Below are 24724 nucleotides of genomic sequence, written 5' to 3'. Positions count from 1 at the left end.
TCTGCAGGGCTTGTGCTGCTAGCCCCAACTGCCCAGCTCCACTCTCCATGGGGCTTGAGCTGTCAGCCCTGCACTGACTGCTGGGCTTGGACTCCCGCTGACCGTGGCACAGCTGCGTGCTCTCCAGAGCTCGGGCCGCCAGTCCCAACTGTCATGGGCTCTGGTTGCCGACTCCCCCACTTTTGGGGGAAGCTGTGTGCTCCACAGGGCTTGTGCTGCTAGCCCCAACAGCCCAGCTCCGCTCTCCATGGGGCCCTCGCTGACTGCTGGGGCTTGGGCTGCCAGACCCAACTTCTGCGGGCTCGGGCTGCCAGCGCCTCCACTGACCAGGGCCTGGCTGCCTGCTGAGCGCTCTGTGTACCTCAGCTGTCTGCCCTGGAACTGGGTCCCACCTGCTGCTTCCCATGCCCGGGGTTCTCTGGCTGCCATTAGGGAAATTTTTCTGGCAAATCCACTGTAACTTTGTGCCAACCCCCAGGGGTTCATGAACTCCAATTTGGGAACTCGTCTATACATACATTGAAGAATTTTGTTACTGAAAAGTTACTGTTGCTTATGTTGCAATACTTTGCCATGCTATAGCCCCAAAATATTCCAGTAGCCAGTATAAATAATTTTAAATGGCACTGTGCTGGCTGGAAGCTCTTTCTTGTAATGCAAATCAAATTTCTTTAAAACTAAATATATAAAGGTCTTTGCTTCAGAATCTGATATAAATTTACAAAAGCCATGTTTTAGTTTTTAAAATTGACTCTAGTAAATTTTGAGAGAGGTCAGAAAACCAGTGATAATTTTGTCTAGAGAAAAATATGTTTAATCTTAAAGTACTTTTACTTGAAACATTTGTGAAAAATGTTCATCTATATATAGTGTGTGGGGGGGAGAATAAATATTTAATGATTTATTTTAATCATTTTAAAGCAAGCAAGTTTTCCTTGATACCTTTTATGTTGATACAGAGAGGCCAAGAATTACGTCAGAACCTCAAGATGTGGATGTTACCTCAGGCAATACAGTGTACTTCACTTGCAGAGCTGAAGGCAATCCCAAACCAGAAATTATCTGGCTTCGAAACAAGTAAGTTAAGGAAAAAATGGAGAGAAAGGAATTGTTTGTTATGTTTGCTTTACGGTTGGTGTATGAAATTCACTATGCATGTACACAAACATGAAATACTTGAGAACATCATATTAGTATTATAAAAATTTAATATATTGGCAATTATAATTAGATCTACTTTCTTTGCAGTTCAGAGTGTAACAATCATATAATAAAGAATCTTATATAATAAAGAACCTGATTTATGATATCATGATACCATGGGTAATTTTTCAACTGCATTTGCATCCACAAAATTTCAGAGACCTGCAAAACCCTAGATTAACTAAAGTAATAGCCTTTTGTGTATAAAGATCAGGTAATTCTATAAATGCATGTAATATGTAGTTTGCAGGTGCTTTTAAAGTGGAGTTTGCAGGTGCAGCAGATATTGGTGAATTTTGTTCAAGGGCACTCATTGTTTCATTACCTACTATGTGATATCTGTCTGCAGTCCCTGTGCTGTAGCTAGAAGATCCGTTTCCATCCTGAATTAATATCACTTTAGCAAATCAAAGAGAAAACTTGAGAGCTACTTTTAAACATGAGATGGTAAAATATTTTATAGGCTTTTTAAAAAAAACTTCACTTTAAAATCTCAACATTGAAATTATCACCTTTTTATAATCAACAAAAGCATGTATTCAGAGTCCACATATGAAAGAGTTTTAAGAAGAAATAAGAGAGATTCGGGTGTGGGTTTATTGACACTGGCTTGAGACATTTAGAGATGTTTGGCAATGAGAACAATTGATATCCTGAATAAAAAACTGGAAATGGATGTGTGTAACTCACTCTTGTTTTTCCCTCCAAACTGTATAAAACATTTATACTTCTAAGATTAGTCTAGCTTTTCAGTTCTGAAGTCAGAATGTTTACGTTTTTTAAAATGTCACACTGTTTGGTATTCATCTCTGCTGTTTTTTGATAATTTAAGACTAAAAGTTCTATTATTACACTTACCTGGACCTATTACGCTAAAGATTTGTTCTTGTAGGTTACGTTTGTTAATACATTTAGACTTGTTCGTTGATATGTTTTTTCTGGGGTTTTGATTTAAAAGATTTAGTTCAGCAGATTTCTGTCTTTACAGTAATGAGCTCAGTATGCAAACAGATTCCCGTCTAAACTTGCTAGATGATGGCACTCTGATGATTCAGAATACTCAAGAGACAGACCAGGGTATTTACCAGTGCATGGCGAAAAATGTGGCAGGAGAAGTGAAAACTCAAGAAGTTACTCTTAGATACTTTGGGTCACCAGGTAAACAGATTTTACATACAGAATTGTTTGTTTTTTATTAATCAGGAGTCCATTTTCAAGTGAAGTACATTTGCTTTGATACATTAACTGCAGGTTTATACTTCCTGTGCATATTTGCAACTTCATTTGCAACACAATCTAGTTATTGCAATCCTGGAAATTATCAACCCATTATAGTAGTAATTGTATTATACCATTTAATCAGAGTAATAATGTAGATTATCTTTAGTAGTATATGAGGGAAGGAAGAAGAGAATTAAATGGTTCTGTTGTTCTAGTGTATTGATCTTTAGAAACCTGAGTTCAGATGCTAAATACAAAAATAACGATGCCACGCACCCAGTTTAATGGGTGGAAGACTTGATTGGACCTACAAGGTGCCAGACAGCTTTAGAATGAAATGGGGAGTCTATCGGACGTGCCAAACCCGTGGAAAAAACACAGAAAAATGGGGCTTGTTTTTGGCTTAATTGGCTTGTGAGTTGCTTGTTGGCTAGTTTTTGGCTTGTAGCTTGTTGCTTGTTTGGCTTCTAGCTTGTTGCTTCTTTTTTTTGACGGGCTCCTGGCAAGCAGGGGTAAGAGGGGAGAGAGTCAGGGGGGTGGAGCAGGCACACCACAGTCCCAGACTGCACGCCAGGGGGATCTAGTCACATAGAGTGTTGGTGTTCTTAGGAATTGTTTTGGCTTTGTTTTGAAATGGCATTAGCTTGATGTTTGGCTTATTGTGAAAGTCGGGGTGCATGTGAAAGTTGGCAACTGTGGAGTCTATGCAGGCATAGGACTCTTCTTCTCCTGGGCACTCTGCCACTTATTGTCTAGACCGAGGGAGATGGGAGCTAATTGTCTCCTTGCTTCCGACAATCATTCATTTAAAACTTTGCCCAGGGTTTCTTAAGTCTCTTGCTCCATTTCAGCTGCCCATTTTAGGGGTGGGTATGGTCCTGAGTTATGGTAGGTGATAGGAGACCTGTAAACCCTGCACTGGATCTTCTTTGATGGGTGGTACAGGGAGATGGGACACATGGCACCCTTCCTCCATATTAAGTTTAATAAAGTTGTGGCCTAACATTTTAAATGCATCCCTGTACCTGTCATCATTCACTTGCATGTCCTGCTTAATGAGCTAGTTTGTCACATTACGATATCAAACAGTTTCTGGTTTTTGTTCAAGAAGGGCCCAGGATGGAGAATAGCAAAAGTGGTACAGGTCAATCATGAGATGTGTTGGAAATGCGTTGCAGAAGACTAAACAATACTTTTAGTACAACCCCTTCTAGCACTATATCAGAGTCTTGCCTGTGTTTCATATATGACCACTAACTTCACCCATAGAATTGTTTTCTGGAGATGTATTACATATGTTTAAAGGGACACCAGCAAGTTAAAAATTACATTCCTGAAAATATTGTACCTACTTTAGTCATAAGTTACACTTATGATTGCTATAATTGAAAGAAGTTATTTAAATTTTTTTAAATCTTTTTTTCCTCCCATTTTGTGCATTAAGCACTTTGTCTGTTTTTTTCCCCTCAGTATCAGTTTCTTTCTTAGTGAAAAGAACCTTTTAAACAGCAACAGATTATCTAAAGTGTGCTTTGTGCTCTGATATTTTTTTCATAAATTCCTTAAACACAATTTTATAAGGGTTTTTTTTCTAGCCTGTTGATGTTTATAAAGGTCTGGAAATGGATGAAAGCCACATTTAAGCATGGTTCTCTTCTGACAGCCAGGCCAAGTTTTGTGATCCACCCACAAAATACAGAAGTATTAGTTGGAGAAAGTGTTACTTTGGAATGCAGTGCAACCGGCCATCCCCAACCGCGGATCACATGGACAAAAAGCGACAGAACCCCCTTACCAAATGATCCTCGCATCACAATAACTTCTTCAGGAGGCCTATACATACAAAATGTGAACCAGGAAGATAGTGGCGAGTATACCTGTTTTGCAACCAACAGTATAGATAATATCCATGCAACTGCTTACATCATAGTGCAAGGTAAGTAATATTAAACAAGGAAAGACATTATATTTTTCAAAACGACAAATTAATTTAAAGGAAACATATTTCTGTTTTGTTTTCTAAAAAGCTGGAAACGAATTAAACCATAAGTGCATTATTTTAATTGTGTACCCTGTTCCCTCTCCTAATATAGTCAATGGAATTTTGCCATTAACTTTGGTGAGAGCAGAATCTCAGGTCCTTAATCTAGAAATAAAATTTTGGAAGAATTATACACAAATGTTTATATCCTCATTCATGTTTTGAAATGTCTGCTATTCAAGATTTTGTCTGCTGGTCTGTTTATATAATCACATCTATACACACTGTCAGTGCCCAGTTTGTGTGGGTCTCAAATGTTTTCTGCAGCACCTGGCATGTCTAAAGATGTACGCATGTACTACTGGACGTGGAGTTCTGAGTATTGTTCTGTGTCACTCATCTTTCCTAATCATTTTTCTTTTGACTGATTTGTTGCATGGAAGCTAGCAATCCCTCCAGCCCCCTGATCATTTGTACAGCTCTTCTGTGAACTGGCAATTATAGTAGTACAAATTATTGTAATCAGAGTAACTTTATTTTCAGTATAATTTGCCAATAGCCCAGAATATAAAATATTTTCCGGAACACTATATGCAATACATTTCTTTTATACATAGGCTATTACTTGCTAGTTTTTAAAGCTGGTAGTGCTACTAGCAGTTATATTTTTTCATAGGTTTCTAATATCTTTTAAAAAATTAAATTTGTTCTTTCCTCATCAGTTTTGATATTTTCCCACTTTTTTCTTTTAGATTGTAAACTCCTTAGAGCAAGAACCGTGTCAACCAATACATAATTATTTTTCAAATTATAGAAAACAAATTCCCCATATGTGTTTAGTTCCACTTTTCCATCAGCTAACAGGTGGATGTATTTTGAGAACTGAACAAATGCCTGCTCTCATTGGTAGTGCTACAGTGTTACTGCAGAATCTGGCCTGTACTTTGTTCATTGGTTTTCTTTTGTATAAAAGCACTGTGTGTGTGTTACAAGAAAAGAGCAGCTCAGGCTGGTTGTGATCACGTTGTGTTTTCTTCATAATTTAGTTGAGGATTTTTTTAAAGAAAGAAAGCAAGCAAGATATTTTGAATCCAGAGAACATTCTCTACTTGATTATACCAGTCTTAAGGTACATCATATTTTGGATCTATTATTATGATTATGATTTATTATTTATTTGTATTATAGTAATGCCTAGAGATCCCAACGGAGATCAGGGCCCCATTGTGCTAGGCTCTGTTCATATATGTAAGAGACAATTCATGCCCCAAAGAGCTTACAATCTAAAAGAGCTAGCAGGATCCCGTTCCCCACAGAACTGTTCAAGTCACATAGAAAATAAGTAATATCAATCAACGGATCATCTTTCAATTGTTGTTTAACGTGTTCTTTTCTCCCCCCTGTAGCTGTACCTCAGTTTACTGTCACTCCTCAAGACAGAGTAGTGATTGAGGGCCACACTGTTGATTTCCCTTGTGAAGCACAAGGCTATCCACAGCCTGTTATTGCCTGGACTAAAGGAGGTAAGAAGTTGATTAGAGGTTTTACTTTTAAACCTTGAAAATATTACATCCCTTTTAGAATCACTTATGAAATTGCAGAAAATGTGCATGTGTTTGCTATGCAATTGCCTTAAAAACCTCTTTGTCTCTGATGGAGGATATCAAGTTGTTCAGTTAATGTAAAACACTTAGTAGTTATAAATCTAAGTAGATTAAACATATAATATGATAATCTTTAACTGCTATCTGTAAAATGTTTGTGCAAGAAATATTCTTTCCATTCATGTGGAGTAGATGAAGGACTTTGGCACTGATCCTGAGCTATAATCCACTAGCACTGTCACCTGTTCCACCCCTTAAAGACATTGACAAAATAAATGACCAAATGGAGGTTCAAACTGGAGGTAATATGACTTGGCCTGGGCACAGGGGTCCACTCTAGTGGACTATATTTCAGGAATGGTAGTGTAAAGATGCTAGGCCAAATTCAGGGGTGATAGAAATGATAGTGTACATTAGATGAGTAATTAGATCTACTACAGGGGTCGGCAACTTTCAGAAGTGGTGTGCCGAGTCTTCATTTATTCACTCTAATTTCATGTGCCAGTAATACATTTTAACTTTTTCAGAAGGTCTCTTTCTATAAGTCTATATTATATAACTAAACTATTGCTGTATGTAAAGTAAACAAAGTTTTTAAAATGTTTGAGAAGCTTCATTTAAAATTAAATTAAAATGCAGAGCCCCCCCCCCCCGACCAGTGGCCAGGACCTGGGCAGTGTGAGTGCCACCGAAAATCAGCTCATGTGCCGCCTCTGGCATGTGTGCCATAGGTTGCCTACCCCAACCTGCAACATGTGCCAGCATAGTGATAGGGTGAGGTTACAGCAGAAAAAGCAACTCACAGGAGGTTGCAAGTGGTGGTAGATAAAGCAGAGTTCTAGTAAGAACTTGATCATTGAGGCACTGACAGTGTCTATGGATTTTCCCTCTCCTCCACTTCTTGAGGTGGCTCCAAACAAATGTTGTGTACAGTGGCCACCGATGAAGAAAAATAGAGTATGGTGGAAAGGTAGGGTGGGTGGACAAGACTGGCATTCAGCATTATTTTTGTGCATTTTGTTTAATTCCTTTTACGTTGGTATATCCGGTTCTGCAGGGCTGTACACTTTTTTTTCTGATAGGTGGGTGAGATGGAGAAAATAGATGAATGGTGAATTTTCTTCCTACGTGATGACATGAAAGTAACAGTGCTCTCTATTTGCATACTTCCTATAGTGATTTGTTGACTTGATGCTTCTTGGGTGTGAATATCATGCTTTTCTCTGTTTTCTGCATTAAAAAGTAGATATGATAGAGGTTCTCCCATCAGCTTAGGTACTCCACCTCTCTGAGAGGTGGTAGTTAGATTGATGGACAAATTCTTCAATTGACCTTACACTCTCTATACCAGGGATTGGATCAACTTTACTTCATTGTTCAGGGTTGTGGATGTAGTTGTACCGACCTAATTTTGTACTGTAGACCATGCCACAGTGTGTGTTCTGGAGAGTAGGTAGTAGTTTCAAAACATTTTTTCCAAATAATTTGTTTTGTGAAACCTCTACTTTTTTATTTAAAAAATTATGTAGGCTTTATCAAATAGTTAATGGCTCTGGGTTGTCTCTGAAATATAGATAGTATTTTATTTTACATGGCTGTAATTAGTAAATAACAAATGCTGTGTTTCAGGGAGCCAACTCTCTGTAGATAGAAGACATCTAGTACTATCATCTGGAACACTTCGGATTTCCAGGGTTGCTCTACACGACCAAGGCCAATATGAATGTCAAGCCGTCAACATTGTAGGATCCCAAAGAACAGCTGTACAGTTAACAGTACAACCTAGAGGTATGTTCACTATATCCATATATGCATCTGTTCAGAAAAAGTACGTTTAGGGCCAGATTTTAACAGCTATTGAGGGAGTATCAAGGGGAGTTAGGCGATTAAACACCTTTATAAGTTTGGGTCTTAGACTTATGTTAAAGTACTCAATGGAATGCTTGACTTGTTATTTTCCTCTTCTAAACCATGTCTGAAAGTTGGAGTTAATATTTATGAGTGTCAGAGTAGTAGACATGTTAGTCTGTGTCCGCAAAAACAAGGAGGAGGCTGTGGCACCTTAAAGACTAACATTTATTTGGGTATAAACTTTTGTGGGTAAGAAACCCACTTCTTCAGATGCATGGATTAAACATTACAGATGCAGGAATAAATATACTAACACATGAAGAGAAGAGAGTTACCTTACAAGTGGAGAACCAGTGTTGACGGGGCCAATTCAGTCAAGGTGCGTGTGGTCCACTCCCAATAATTGATGAGGAGGTGTCAATACCAAGAAAAGGAAAATGGCTTTTGTAGTGAGCCAGCCACTCCCAGTCTCTATTCAAGCCCAAATTAATGGTGTTAAGTTTGCAAATGAATTGTAACTCTGCAGTTTCTCTTTGTTTCTGAAGTTTTTTTGTCGAAGGGAGCCTACTTTTAAATCTCTTATAGAATGTCCAGGGAGATTGAAGTGTCCTCGTACTGGCTTTTGTATGTTACCATTCCTGATGTCTGATTTGTATCCATTCATTCTTTTACGTAGAGACTGTTTGGTTTCGCCAAATTACATGGCAGAGGGGCATTGCTGACACATGATGGCATATATCACATTAGTAGATGTGGAGGTGAATGAGTCCCTAGTGGTGTGACTCATGTGGTTGGGTCTTCTGATGATGTTGCTAGAGTAGATATGGGGATAGAGTAGGCAGCACGGTTTGTTGCAGAGATTGGTTCCTGGGTTAGTGTTTCTGTGGTGTGGTGTGTAGTTGCTGGTGAGTATTTGCTTCAAGTTTGGGGGCTGTCTGTAAGTGAGGACCGGCCTGCCTCCCAAAGTCTGTGAAAGTGAGGGATTGTTTTCCAGGATAGGTTGTAGATCCTTGATGATGTGCTGGAGAGGTTTTAGCTGAGGGCTGTATGTGATGGCCAGTGGTTTTCTGTTGTTTTTCTTGTTGGGCTTGTCCTGTAGGACAGCATTTTGGGTGACTTCTAGGTACCCATCTCTCTCTGTCAATCTCTTTCCTCACTTCCCCAGGTGGGTATTATAGTTTTAAGAATGCTTGCTAAAGATCATTTAGGTATTTGTCTCTGTCTCGAGGGATTGGAGCACATTAGGTTGTATTTTAGGGCTTGGCTGTAGACAGTGGCTCGTGTGATGTGTCCTGGATGAAAGCTGGAGGCATGTAGGTAAGTAAAGTGCTCAGTAGGTTTCCAGTATAGGGTGGTGTGTATGTAACCATCACTTATTTACACTGCAGTGTCCAAGAAGTGGATCTCTTATGTGGACTGGTCCAGGCTGAGGTTGATGGTGGGGTGGAAATTTTTGAAATCCAGATGGAATTCTTCAAGAGCCTCTTTCACATGGGTTCATATGATGAAGATATCATCAGTGTAAAAGGTAGAGGAGGGGCTCTAGAGGACAAGAGCTGAGGAAGCATTATCCTAAGTCAGCCATAACAATATTGGCATACTGTGGGGTTCTGTCGACACTGGTTCTCCACTTTTAAGGTAACTCCCTTCTCTTCATGTGTCAGTATATTTATGCCTGCATCTGTAATGTTCACTCCATGCGTGTGAAGAAGTGGTTTTTTTAACCACGAAAGCTTATGCCCAAATATATCTTAGTTTTTAATGTGCCACCGGACCCCTAACTGTTTTAGCTTAAACCGTCCAGCAAATCCCTTAAATACATGCTTAACTATGGACATGTGAGTAATCCCATAATTCAATGGGTAGCAGAGATAAGGAACTCAGTTGTCTGTGTTTGTTCAACATCTAGCTCAATAGAACTGTGATCTTGACTGAAATCAACAGGAAAGCTCACATGCTTATAGTTATGCATGTATTTATGTGCTTTGTTGGCTCAGAGCCTAGCAGAATAGGATTTTGTTTTTTGTCAGCTGGAAACTTTGGTGCTCATTCTGGATTCCTACGTCATAAATTCTGACGACGTGTATTTTTAGCTTCCGGTTTTCCTTACTGTTTGCTTAATAAATGAAAAGGTCAGAAGCTGACCAGTATTTATGTCAGAGTACTTTTGTCTGAAGAAAATGCAGCTGTCTTTGAGACATTTTTCTGATTTTTTTTCTTTTTTTTGTGGAGGGAGGTTTACTCTTTGGATGGCTGTTTTCTCAAATTTTGTGGGGTATTTTTGTGTTGTGAAAATTTTGTCTTTCTTCTGCATGTGTTTCCCATAAGACTGCTGTACATGTGTAACTAATTAGGCTATGTTGTTTTTCATGGCGGCCAGAGCCCCAAAATTTTCTGTTCCCAGAGCAAAGGAAAGATGGCTTTCCCATAGTATTCAGTGTCATTCCTGAAACCGAAAATCAAACAACATGAAAAATGTTGTCCATTTCCCATTTTTTTTTCTTTTTTCATAATCTGCCTCTAAGGATTAAGTGGGAACATTTTAGTTTGTGTTTTGTACTTGATCCTCTGTGTTGACATATCGGTGTTTCAAGTAATATTGCTAACTGAAAATGCTTTCAAATTACATGTTTAATCTCATTGAGTTCAGTCATTGCTCAGGGAAAATACCCATTTACTTCAGCTAAAAAAAACAATACTGATCTCAGTGAGGAATCTAGAGTGGACAAGGACAGAAGCTGCAGGACTAAAAAATTATGTTCATTGACTGAACTCACTAATTAAAGTTAAATCTAAATGTTGCTGAATTTATACAAAAATTACGTTCAAGAAACTATGTTAAAAGAATATTATTTAAGTTGCAAAGTCAGTCACATAAGTTAGAAAGTGCCACAAAAAAGTTGCCTGTGCAACACAATGGATGGTGCTCACTTAATGAGAAGTTACTCAAAATTTTGTTTTCACCTCATTGTTCAATATGTTGCCCCATGCCTTAATTGTGGTATGCCATTTATACCCTGTTCTGCAGACAGAATTACTCCTTTTTACCTGAGCTGTTCTGTGGTGCTCATCATTATAGTATCTGAGGGCTTCACAAATGTTAATAAATTTATTTTTGCAACATCTCTGTGAGATGAGGGAGTACTATGATCCCTGTTTTGCACATAGGGGAACAGGGGCACGCAGAGATGTAGGTCAAACATATTCAATAGTTTTGGGTGCCAGTTTGAGACACCTGGGACCTGATTTTTTACTTAGCATTACATACCACTTTATATGTCAAAAGCACAGCTCCCATTTTCTCCATTGCTCAGCACTTTTGACATTTCAGTGTCTGGATGGGACGGCACAGACTCCTCTGCCCATTTTCCCCAGCCACGACCCTTTGTGCTCTGTCCCCTCCAACCTGTCCCAATCCTGTCTCTCTCCTAATTTCTCATCCCAGTCCCATTCTCCTCACTTAGCCAGTCCCAGTCTCCACTCTTCAGGCTTCTCATCCCAGGCCCAGTCTTATAGCCCAGCAAGTCCTACTCTCACCGCTTTGGACGACCTCCTTGTTCTCACTCCCAGTCTCTCCCCCTGTGGCCTAGCTGCGTGTCCCAGCCAGTTGCAATCTCTCCCACCCTTGGCTCCTCATCTGATGTCTCTTCTCCCCCCCCCCCAAACCCCCAAATCCATCTTCCTCGTCCCCACTAGCTTCCTGTCCCAACCTCCCTTCCTGTGCTCCTCGTCCAATCTCAGTGTCTCCACTTCACTGCCACCAGCTGCTTGTCCCAGTCTCTTTGTCCAGCCAGTCCAACTTCTCCTTCTGCACCTTGCTTCTCATCGGATTTGTCTACCCTTCCCTTCTTTCCCCCATCCCATTGGTCCTTGCTCAAACCATCCTTTTTCTCAATCCTCATTGCAGCTCCTCATCTGTTGTCAATCTTCCATCCATATACTTGGTTCCAGCCCCTTCCCGCTTGGCTTCTAGTCTTCTTATCCAGCTAGTCCCAGACCCCCTCACATCCCTGACACCTGGACCAAGTCTCTTTGACTAGCTTGACCAAGTTTCCCCCATCAGTCCAATTTCCTTCTCAGCGCTCTGCCAATCTTCAATCAGTCTCTCACCATCTGGCTCTTTATCCCAGTCTACTCCCCCATTGCCCACACAGGTCCAACTCTTGTCCCCTCTGTGTTCAAATCGCTCAGTTTTTTCCTCCATACTTCCTAGGCCTAGCAGAGGGCCTATTGAAAGCACAGGGGAGTGTCTCCCAATTCTCTGTTCCTGTGCCTGGACCCAGCATGGCCTGTAGCAGCCCATAGCTGCAATCACAGGGTAAGTCCTGCTCACATCTTGGCTGGAACATGCCCAATGTGCATTGAATCTTTGGGGGAATTTAGCTGCTAAAATCTGAGTTGTTTTAACAGAGCATTTGTGAACTGCAAAATTTTAAGTAAAAGCCTTCCAATTTTAAAAAATTTGGTCAGATTGGCCAGGAAAAGCACATCCCTCACAGAAAGGCCATACATATCCCTGTCAGATTTCAACTGCCTGCTCCAAAGCATGGAACTGGAACTATTAAAAAAAGATCTCCAGGGACAATAAGCATTTTAACATAGGCGAAACAACATATTTTTACATAGCTTTATGCTTGGAAGTGGCTGCACTATTCTGCCTAACATTTTCTAAACAAAAATTCATCCTGAGGAAAATGGAAAATTTCAGCCCAGTGGTTAAAGTTTGGCAAAGTAACAAGCAACTGAAAAGAGGTTCTTATAATGGAAAGTGTTGGGGAAATAAGTGGTGTATGAGCCCCACCTACAATCCTTATTCTGAACTTTTTCTGTGCAAATAATAAGTCGAGTAGTTTATTTGAAAAAGTTTTCCTGTTTTTAGTGCCATAATAAAGACTCAACTGTTGTATATGCTGCTCTTACTGCATTCGTTCAGCTAAGTTGTCGTATGTGATTTTGAGCTATGCCGTTGTAATTTTCTTTATTGTATAAACTTAAAATACTTCCACATTTTTTATTGTGTCCATGTAACATTATTTTAGTTACCCCTGTGTTTGCTAACGTTCCGAGTGATATGACAGTAGAAGTTGGCACAAATGTTCAGATTCCATGCAGTTCTCAAGGAGAGCCTGAGCCAGTAATAACATGGAATAAGGTAATAAATCTTTGTTAGATTGCTTTAGAATGCAGTGACTTTTTCAGATTTCACCACAGTTAAATCAGGCTTTATTAGGTGTGCTGTGGCTGATTGTTGCTTGTTCTGTGTCTAACATCAAATGACATCAGCAGCTCAGGCATCTGTGCTGCCAAGGGTGTTCAGAGTGTAGCAGAGTTTGTCTATGCTGCAGTGGCACAGCTGTTGCACAGTAGCTATGCCACTGAAGTACTGTAGTGTAATCAACCTCTTCAAGAGGCAATAACGTAGCTGCATCTACAATGATGGGTAGGGTGATCTAAGTACATTGCATAGGGTGTGAAATTTTTCACATCCCTGAGCAATGTACCTAGGTTGATCTAAGTTTTAGGATTAGATCAGGCCCGTGGAGCACCTCTAATACAGGAGTTGTGCCTAAAATTCACATCCCAGGTTTGAAAAAGGATGTTCAAAAGTATTGCAAAGGCTTTTCTATTTCAGTTTTGTGCAGCTCTGAAAATTAGAAGTCTATATCAAGAATAGGATAAGGACTGCTTGCAGATGTTTTGCTAGCATTGTGGAGGCCCTGGACAGTACTATAACTTCAACCAGGAGAGTGATTAGTGGCTCTTGGTGAAGTTGTTGAATTGTACCTTTCTGTCTCTGCTTCTTTGACAAATATCTTTAAAAATATTTTCTATAAATGAGAACATCATAATGAAGAAATCTTACACGGAGATGATATTAACTTAAACTAATGAAAACTAATGAAAGCAAGAAAAGTCAGGCAGTCCTCCCACTCAGTCTTTGGTTTCCACTGTAATCTTAACCATTGCAGGAATCTGACAACAGTGGGTGATCATGTATAGCATGCTACGCTGTACTAGTGTCCAATTACATGAGTTAAGAATAAAGTGCCAATATGAATCTTGAATTTCCTTGATTCTCATACCATTATAATACTGCTTTAATTGTTGCATAACAAGTCTCCCCATATGCCCCAACTTTCAAAAGCATGGTTTTTGTAAATGACTGCAGATACATAACGTGCATTAGATGAATATCACTTTCAATTAGGACTCACTGCACTTTGATGGCCTTATTCTCCACAGTTCTTTGGCTTCCTTCCTTTCTTGGGTTTGTGTGGTTCTGGTTTTTATTTTTTAGTTGCATCTGCTAACCTTGTTTTATTCCCATTCTTTCTATCAATGATTAATTGATTTCTTTTGGTAGTTGACTTACCTGATGATTAAGGGGTTTGCCTTTTGCCACCTATATTTCATATGATGATTGTGTATCTAGGTTGGTTGTCTTCTAATTTTTTAATTATTTTGTTTTGTATTTTTTTCTCTTGATCTCTTGTAATAAGCGCTTCCATACATTTTTAAATAAAAATCAATTATTCAAAATTTGATTGACAATTTTAGCTTAATGTTCATTGTATGTCCTGCAGGAAACAGTATCTGCTGTCCCATCTCATTTTGGCAAAAGCCAGGGAGCCCTCATCACCACTATGCCTTGCTCCCTACCCCTTTCTGGTGGTTGAGAAGCCCAGTAGCCTTTACTTTATTAAAAAAATGAAACCTCTGCTGAATCCTGCCGTTGTTGCTGTATTCACACTCAACTGCAATCTGAGTCTTCCATGAGTACACTGGATTGAAAACCCTGGAGCTAATCTACAATGACCAGTGAGATTTCTGAAATTTAGTGACTACAATAAAGTATACAGCACGTGCAGAAAATGGCATGCACCGCCTCTCCTTCCCCTCTGCCCCTAGATTTTCTGTGTTGCCCTACAGAAAACAGCAGGGAAGCAAAGGGAGGCCACCCTGGGAGGGGTTATTGGGGGGGACCATGGGCACATTTTGGGGGGAGGTGAAGCAAAAAGGGCACATTTGGTTACATGCCACTGCCCCCACTCGTTCTGCAAGCACAGAGCCGCCTAGGCGAAAGAGGCTGTGTGTCGGCTCCACTGACTCTCCAGCAGATAGTCCCTTGGCTTTTGGGAGGATGATGGGCAACCTTGTGGGACAGAGATGAAGGCAGCTGTTCCTGGTGACTATTCAGCATGAATAAGCTGGAGTTTCAAATATGTGTAGGCATCTCTGGAGTCTGTTGTGGTTGAAAAATAACAGAACTCGCCTACACAGTGCAGATGAGAACAGTACATAGTGGAAATAAACAAATGATAGTGCACTTGACATCAGTTTCTCTCCAATAATGGAAACTGACCTGCAGCAAGGCCCTAAGGTCAACCACTGCTTAGCTGAGAGGCAACAATAACATACTGAGAAGGCACAGAACACAGGGAAATGTGTTCAGCGCTATGGCCTTGCGGAGAGGGTACTGACCTCCACCTTCCTCCTGAATTATTGGCAATATTCCTCTCCTTCACTGTGGAATGGGTGGAGTACTCAGATCAGGCTGCAGGGCTGAGTGCCAGCAGAGGGGCTACTGGGTACCTCTGTCATGAGTGGGTACTAAGATTTCCTCTTTTGCCAGTGTTAGAGGAGGGAAAGGAGTCTGAATGGCAGTATTTCTGTTCTCCCTCCTCTGAGGATAATTAGCATTTTGCCAAAGCATTCAATTACAGGAGGTTGTATTCAAGTGAATATGAATGAGAATTTGTATTCAAGTGAATTCAATCCATTCCCTGCAGCGGGGGTAGGCAACCTATGGCATGCGTGCCGAAGGCGGCACACGAGCTGATTTTCAGTGGCACTCACGCTGCCCAAGTTCTGACCACTGGTCCAGGGGCCTCTGTTTTTTAATTTAATTTTAAATGAAGCTTTTTAAACATTTTAAAAACCTTATTTACTTTACATACAACAATAGCTTAGTTATATATTATAGACTTATAGAAAGAAACCTAAAAACATTAAAATGTATTACTGGCATGTGAAACCTTAAATTAGAGTGAATAAATGAAGACTCGGTACACCACTTCTGAAAGATTGCCGACCCCTGCCCTACAGTTATGACTCCCCAGAGTCTTGTTTTAGTATTTGTTGGGCCTGCATTTTATATGGAAAGGGCACACAACTGTGAGGATATTTTATATTGCTTTTTTAAGTTCCTAGACATAATAAATACATTCCGTATACAGTTCTGCATGCAAACCATCCTGTCTCAGTAGAACTGTGCAGTACTGTGAGTTATGCTGCTTTTTCTTGGTAAATTTTGTTATCTAAACTATGTAAAAAAAAGTTTCTCTGAGATTTATTAATGAATTTCTGTTGGGTTAATTTAAATGATTGACATGGCGTATAAAATTGGTCTGAAATAAAGATAATCTATTACCGTTCTCAGAACAAGTTCACACTGCTATAAGAAAAAAAATTTAAAATCTAAAACCAATTTAAAATGCTAATAAAATTGCCAGAGATGATACATTCAGAATAACCAAGCATTGTGCTTTGCTGCAGGATGGAGTTCAGGTAACAGAAAGCGGAAAGTTTCATGTTAGTCCGGAGGGATTTCTTACCATTCGTGATGTTGGAACAGCTGATGAAGGTCGATATGAATGTGTTGCCCGGAATACTATTGGATACTCCTCAGTTAGCATGGTGTTGAGTGTTAATGGTAAGATTTATAAATTATAATGGGTAGTAAGATATGAGTTAGGTCATACAATTTATACTATTGAAACTTAAGGGCATAAAAATGCGGTCTCAACACCAAAGGCCAGCTTGTGAACTCCTTCCTCACCTAGGTGATTGTGTTGATTTTAGTGAGACTACTCAGGTGAATAATGGCTCACCAATGTGAGTAAGAGATTCAAAATATGGCCCTTGGGGAATAAGTCAGCCAAAATCTCTAATATTCAAGCGTGTATTTGACTTCATAGCCTAGCATGCTTGGAACATGTTCATGACTGAAGTCCAAAAGAATGCTTTGGGCCACAGGAGGCCACACTAGTTTCATCTTGAGATATTTTTTGGCTCTATCTGAACTTTCTAGTCCCATGCACAAACTGACTTTTGGGAAAGACTTGACAATAAATCCACTGGCATTTTTAAAGGTAAAAAGGTTGCAGATCAGTTTTTAAATTAAGAGATGGGGGGAAGCCGATTGCTGCAGAGGAACAAATGGATCGGACAGAGACTTCCCTTAAAGGAGAGTCTATTGACAGAGATTCTCTAGGTTTTAGTCAGGAGGAGAGGATGGAAGCGGATAAAGTATGGGCCAGATCAGAGAAGAAACATTCAATAAAAAAGAATCTGACACATCAGAAAAGGGCAGACAAATAAACAGGGATGAGATTTTAAAGCACTTGTACACAAATGCTAGAAATCTAAATAATAAGATGGGTGAACTAGAGTGCCTCATGTTAAAGGAGGATATTGATATAATAGGCATCACAGAAACCTGGTGGAGTGAGGGCAATCAATGGGACACAATCATTCTGGGGTACACAATAGATCAGAAGCACAGAACAGGTTGTGCTGGGGGGTGGGGAGTGGCACTATACGTGAAAGAAAATGTAGAATCAAATGAAGTAAAAATCTTAAATGAATCCACATGTTCCATAGAATTTCTATGGATAGTAATTCCATGCTCTAATAAGAATATAACATTAAGGATCTATTATCAACCATCTGACCAGGACAGTGATAGTGATGAGGAAATGCTAAGGGAAATTAGAGAGGCTATCAAAATAGAGAACTCAGTAATAGTGGGGGATGTCAATTATCCCCGTATTGACTGGGTATATGTCACCTCAGGACAAAATGCAGGGACAAAATTTCTCGATACTTTAAATGACTGCTTCTTGGAGAAGCTGGTACAGGGAACCTACAAGAGGAGAGGCAATTCTCAATTTAGTCCTGAGTGCAGCACAGGATTTGGTCCAAGAGGTAACTATAACAGGACCGCTTGGAAATAGTGGCCATGATATAATACCATTTAACATTCATGTGGTGGGAAGAACACCTCAGCAGCCCAACGCTGTTGCATTTAATTTCAGAAAAGGGAACTATGCAAAAATGAGGAGGTTAGTTAAACAGAAATTAAAAGGTACGTGACTAGAGTGAAATCCCTTCAAGCTTCATGAACACTTTTCAAAGCTAAGGTACAGATGTGGGGACCCACAAGAAAGACCCCTTAAGTTTATTTCTACCAGTTTAGGTTAAAAACTCCCCAAGGCACAAATTCTCCCTTGTACCTTGGATTAGGTAACACTGCCACCACCAAGTGAGTAGACAAAACTCAGGGAAAGGATCACATGGAGTTCCTCCTTTCCCCTAATATTCCCCCTTTCCCCTAATATTCCCCCAAACCCTATACCTCCTTTTCTTGGGAGGCTTGAGAATAAACAAGATGAGCACAAACCAACCTTGGAGTTTTTAGACCACTAAAAAACCCCAATCAGATTTAAACAAACAAACAAAAAAAAACCAGAACTTTATTAGGAAGAAAAAAATTAAAAGAAGCACTTCTGTAAAATTAGAATGGAAGATAATCTCACTGGGCAGTCAGATTCAAAACACAGAGGATTTCCCTCTGGATAAAACTTTAAAGTTACACAAAAAAACCCAGGAATACACCTCCCTCTCAGCACAGAGAAAATCACAAGCCAAAATAAAAGTAAGCTTATGCATTCCCTTGCTAGTACTTACTAATCCTAATGGAGTTGGATTGCTCGCTTTCTTAATCCCTCTCTGGCAAGCACACAGAACAGGCAGACAAAGAACAGACAAAACAAAGCCCCCCCCCTTCCTCTCCCCCAATTTGAAAGGGGAATCTTGTCCCCTTATTGGTCCTTTTGGTCAGGTGCCAGCTAGGTTACCTGAGCTTCTTAACCCTTTACAGGTAAAAGAATTTTGTGGCTCTGGCCAGGAGGGATTTTATAGTACTGTATGCAGGAAGGTTGTTACCCTTCTGTTTATATTTATGACAACACAATGATAGAGGCCCAACTTAAATGTATACTCCAAACTAAAAAACACAGTAAAAGAACTAAAAAAGAGCCACCATAGCTTAACCATGTAAAAGAAACTGAGAGATAGAAAGGCATCTTTTAAAAAGTGGAAGTCAAATCCTAATGAGGTAAATAGAAAGTAGCATAAACACTGCCAAAGTAAGTGTAAAAATGTAATAAGAAAAGCCAAAAAGGAGTCTGAAGAACAGCTAGCCAAAAACTCAAAAAGTAATAACAAAATGTTTTTTAAGTACCTCAGAAGCAGGAAGCCTGCTAAACAACCAGTGGGGCCACTGGACAATCCAGATAAAAGAGGAGCACTTAAAAATGATAAAGTCAATGCAGAGAAACTAAATTAATTCTTTGCTTCAGTCTTCATGGTTGAAAATGTTAGGGAGATTCCCAAATCTGAGGAATTGTCACAGATTGAAGTGTCATTAGAGGTGGTTTTGGAATTAATTGATAAACTTAACAGTAGCAAGTCACTGGGACCAGATGGCATTCATCCATGAGTTCTGAAAGAACTCAAATGTGAAATTGCGGAACTATTAACTATGGTTTGTAACCTGTCCTTTAAATCAGCTTTTGTACCCAATGACTGGAAGATAGCTAATGTAATGCCAATATTTAAAAAGGGCTCTAGAGGTGATCCCGGCAACTGCAGACTGGTAAGTGTAACATCAGTACCGGGCAAATTAGTTCGAACAATAATAAAGAATAAAATTGTCAGACACATAGAAGAACATAAATTGTTGGGCAAAAGTCGACATGGTCTCTTTAAAGGGAAATCATATCTTACTAATCTATTAGAGTTCTTTGAAGGGTCAACAAACGTGGACAAGGGGGATCCAGTGGACATAGTGTACTTAGATTTCCAGAAAGCATTTGACAAGATCTCTCACCAAAGACTCTAATGTAAATTAAGTTGTCATGGGATAAAAGGGAAGGTCCTTTCATGGATTGAGAACTGGTTAAAAGACAGGGAACAAAGGGTAGGAATAAACGGTAAATTTTCAGAATGGAGAGGGGTAACTAGTGATGTTCCTCAAGGGTCAGTCCAAGGACCAATCCTATTCAACTTATTCATAAATGATCTGGAGAAAGGAGTAAATAGTGAGGTGGCAAAGTTTGCAGACGATACTGAACTGCGCAGGATAGTTAAGACCAAAGCAGACTGACTGTGAAGAACTTCAGAAAGAGCTCACAAAACTAAATGATTGCACAACAAAATGACAAATGAAATTTAATGTGGATAAATGTAAAGTAATGCACATTGGAAAAAATAAGCCCAACTATACACACAATATGATGGGGGCTAATTTATTATAACTAATCAGGAAAGAGATCTTTGAGTCATTATGGACAGTTCTCTAAAGATGTCCATGCAGTGTGCAGCAGCAGTCAAAAAAGCAAACAGGATTTTAGGGATCATTAGAAAGGGGATAGAGAATAAGACGGAGAATATCTTATTGCGCTATATAAATCCATGGTACGCCCACATCTCAAATACTGCTTTCAGATGTGGTCTCTTCATCTCAAAAAAGATATACTGGCATTAGAAAACGTTCAGAGAAGGGCAACTAAAATGATTTAGGGGTTTGGAATGGGTCTCATATGAGGAGAGATTAAAGAGGCTAGGACTTTTCAGCTTGGAAAAGAGGAGACTAAGGGGGGATATGATAAAGGTATATAAAATCATGAGTGGTGTGGAGAAAGTGAATAAGGAAAAGTTATTTACTTGTTTCCATAATATAAGAACTAGGGGCCACCAAATGAAATGAATGGACAGCAGGTTTAAAACAAATAAAAGGGAGTTCTTCTTCACACAGCACACAGTCAACCTGTGGAACTTCTTGCCTGAGGAGGTTGTGAAGGCTAGGACTGTAACAGGGTTTAAAAGAGAACTAGATAAATTCATGGAGGTTAAATCCATTAATGGCTATTAGCCAGGATGGGTAAGGAATGGTGTCCCTAGCCTCTCTGTTTGTCAGAGGGTGGAGATGGATGGCATGAGAGAGATCACTTGATCATTACCTGTTCTCTTCATTCCCTCTGGGGCACCTGGCGTTGGCCACTCTCGGTAGACAGGATACTGGGCTGGATGGACCTTTGGTCTGACCCAATATGGCCATTCCTTTGTTGTCTTAATTGTTTTGTAAGAAGCCAGTGTAAAAACAAATTAGTAAAAATATAAATAAAAATAATAGGCTGGCTGAGAGACTACCAAAATCGTTTGTAACTCTTCCATGATCTTATACAGACTAATCCGAAAGCTCTTCTTACTGATTGTAACTGTTTTTTCATTGAAAATTTTACACAATATAGTTTACACATTTTTTCCTTTCAAGAATGACACAATATCTGTGTAATATAAAATGAACACAAGCTAATATATTTATATTTATATTTATATAAATGTTTTACTGTGCTGATTGCCCTGGCCTCTGGCACATAACATAAAAAAAATACGCAATGCATAAAATTATATTGCATGTAATAGACAATTCAAAGCTCCCTCCCCCCATGTACTGCTTCATCAGTGATCCATAGTCAAACACGTTTCTGACCAAAAATAAGTGATGTGCTCCGATCTCTCAATGTCATGAACTTGAGCTCTGTCAGAATACCAGAGGACACAAATAGCAGAGCTGGGAGACCTTCACTGAAAAATCTTTATTTCCAGGGAATGAGGGATGCAAATCTGGTGACAGTGTACAAAGGTATCAGCTGATCTCAGCCACCATGGTGATTCATAGAGAGAAAGTTCCTTAAGTTAGTCAGGTTTCAAATGAAACCTTGAATTGCACCATAACAAATCAGAAGCCAGTGCCATTCACATAGTGCAGATGCAATGTACTAAGTCTAACCAGGTCCAATAAGCAGTAGCCACAATGTTCTTCAGTGTTACTGAATAATATCATCAGACAAAACGCACTGAAGTAGTCCAACCTTGGGGTGATCATGCCAGAGTTAACCGTGGCTTTAACAAGGAAGGATGGCTACATTGTACCTAACCATCTGAAGAAAACAAGGTATCAGCCACTTATATTACCTGAAAATCCAGTGAAATGTGGCCATGCTGCACTGCACAATAATTTAGGACTGGAATATACTATATATACTATATATTCATATATATATAATATATATGTGAACTATAATATATTTAACTGGTACTTAATCTCAGTTCTTCTTCTTCTTCTGTATCCAGGGCCACCCGGGGGGAGTGCAAAAGGGGCAATTTGCTCTGGGCCCCTGTTTAAGATGGCCCCCAAACTGAGTGGTGTTGGGAACTGGCACCGGGGGTCACAGCGCCACTCACTCAAATTTGGCCTGGCTACCCCTCCGTCATGATGGACAGAGGAGTGTCTGGGCCAAACATGAGTGGAGCTGTGACTCTGTGCTCTAGGTTGCAATTCCCAGAGCAGGGAATTGGGCCCAGTATTGTGGAACAGAAGCTGCTGCTACAAGTGTGAGTGTGGAGCTGGCTCACTGTACAACCCCAAACCTCTTTCTGGGGCTTCCCATTAGTGATATTTTTTTTTTTTTGGAAGGATGGTGGAGCCTCAGTTTCAGATTCTGCCTGGGGCTTCTGTGTGGCTCTTCCTATGTCACAACTTCCACACAACCATAGCCAACAAAATTCTCTTCACCTCGATGTTGCACAGACTCAGACTGCAGCCCCAAACTATTTTCAAAGCATGATGCAAATCAAACTTTCTTACAAACTTCCCCTCATAAACAAAGCTCGAGGAGCAATCTGGTATCATTTCTTGGTGAGAAGTAGGCGAGTGGGAATGAGGCTAGGAGTAGAAGAGAATAGGATCCTTCATGATCAAATTCTTAATTTCATATTTTCCATTTGGATGCTAATGTGATGGGTATGTTAGAAAAGCCTAAAAAAGACAGGTCCATGCCTCTGAATATTTCTGATGAACTGAGCTCAGGTTTTGTCAACTATCCTTAGCTATGTGCAAATTCTATTTTTATATAAAAAAAAGACAGGGCTGGAGGAGGCTATCGTCTGGGGGATCTTTCTCCATTGTGTCCTACTCTAGAATGCAACTTTTTAAAATCTCTGGATTAAATTTAAGGCAGGACACAGTGGGGATAGAGTTTATTAATTTAAAAAAACTATATTTGAAAAATTTGAATCTGGTTTTTAAAGAATAAAACATTAAAAACCAAGCAAACAACTAGTTGCTTGAGCTTCTTTTGTAGGACCCCCATAAGTCTTTTTCCCCCCCTTTGAAAACATTGAGACTCTCAGTCTTTGAATTGTAAACTTGCCTACCATGTCAGTCTAAAAAGTGAGCGATTGGTAGCGAATATTTATAACAAAAATAAAGTAATGCAAAAATGTCTTTGGACATCCGACCATTGCTTCCATTGTTGAGATCCTGTCATGGGTTGCTCTGCTCACTGCTGGATGGTGCCGCCTCCTGGCGGTTCTGAGGATTAGCTCAGTCAGACTGATACCCCTTTTGGCAGTTACACCCCATCAGTTTCTACTTTGCAGCTGTTCTCTCATTCTAGGAACCACAACCTTCTCTTTGAGAGTGAGTCCTCCAGCCTTCTGGGGGAGAGAGATTAGATGTGTATCAAAGCTCCTGCTCTCCAGTAATCTCAGGAAGTCTTTCACTTCACTACCTCACAGTGCCTTTCCTACTGTGGCTGGCAGGTGAACTCGAGCACACCCGCTACTCTGGGTTCCAGCTCATGGACCCTGTACACAGGAGCCAAGGTCCATTCCCTGCATGTTACTGTCTTTCCCTGAGCCGCTTCCATACCTCCTGGCCCTCCCCACTTCTCTGGATTTGACAGTCTCTTCACTCCCTAGCTTCTGTTTGCCAGAAGCTGGGAATGGCGGATGGGGGATGGATCACTTGATGATTACCTGTTCTCTTCATTCCCTTTGGAGCACATGGCATTGGCCACTGTCGGAAGACAGGATACTGGGCTAGATGGACCTTCGGTTTGACCCAGTATTATTGTTCTTATGTTACGTTCTCCCTCTCCCCAGGGAGTAATTTTAGGCAACTTGTCTCTGCAGCCTCTCAAACACAACTCCTTTCTCGCAGGAAATAACTGCAACCTTCTCTCTGCCAGCCTTTCCGCTTCCAATTTCCTGTCTTTTGTAGAAACTCCATCTGTCCCTCTCAAGTGAAATTCTCTCTATTTAGCTGCCTTCAGATTAAAGCTCCACTGTTTACAGCCAAATTAGCTGATAGGGCCCACCTGGTCTAATTCAGCTCTGGCAGGGCTGTTGTGGGGAGCTGCATACCCCATCGCATATCCCCAAAATTATTTTTCCAAGCATGTTTATCGCTACTCAGAAAGACCACTCTACTAGAGCTGTAATAGAGCCAGACGCTGAGCTTCCAGTTATGCAAAAGTGGTGAAACCTTGCTCCGAAGAGTGCGCTGGGAGTTTTAAAAAGCACATTGGACAAAAATATTACAGTCAAGTAAAAGCAGCAAAGAATCCTGTAGCACCTTAGAGACTAACAGACGTTTTGGAGCATGAGCTTTCGTGGGTGAAGACCTGCTTCGTCGGATGCATGCATATATTCACCCACGAAAGCTCATGCTCCAAAATGTCTGTTAGTCTATAAGGTGCCACAGGATTCTTTGCTGCTTTCACAGATCCAGACTAACACGGCTACCCCTCTGATACTTTACAGACAAGTAAAACTTTCATGTCAAACTAACAAGAGCAAGGATGTTCGGAGTTAAGGTTGGTTTTGTATAGTCAACCATCCCATTCTGGCATATTGGCTGTGTTCTCACATTAAAAGTTACAGTGCTATTACT

The 24724-nt window shown here is 40.1% G+C and overlaps 1 protein-coding gene across 2 annotated transcripts in view; it reads left to right on the top strand.

The window, feature by feature from the left end:
- PXDN (peroxidasin) overlaps positions 1-24724 on the top strand; it is a 156287-nt gene that overhangs the window by 76696 nt on the left and 54867 nt on the right. For both annotated transcript variants that reach the window (XM_050950608.1, XM_050950607.1), the window contains 7 exons: positions 960-1077; positions 2192-2361; positions 4088-4360; positions 5812-5928; positions 7639-7797; positions 12900-13012; positions 16417-16573. In XM_050950608.1, coding sequence (XP_050806565.1) covers positions 960-1077; positions 2192-2361; positions 4088-4360; positions 5812-5928; positions 7639-7797; positions 12900-13012; positions 16417-16573 — 1107 coding nt within the window. The remainder of the gene's footprint in view (positions 1-959; positions 1078-2191; positions 2362-4087; positions 4361-5811; positions 5929-7638; positions 7798-12899; positions 13013-16416; positions 16574-24724) is intronic.

Source organism: Gopherus flavomarginatus, chromosome 4 (assembly GCF_025201925.1).
Source record: "Gopherus flavomarginatus isolate rGopFla2 chromosome 4, rGopFla2.mat.asm, whole genome shotgun sequence".
NCBI lineage: Eukaryota > Metazoa > Chordata > Testudines > Testudinidae > Gopherus > Gopherus flavomarginatus.
The sequence above is the reverse complement of the archived record's forward strand: the minus strand, read 5'-3'. Positions and strand labels throughout refer to the sequence as shown.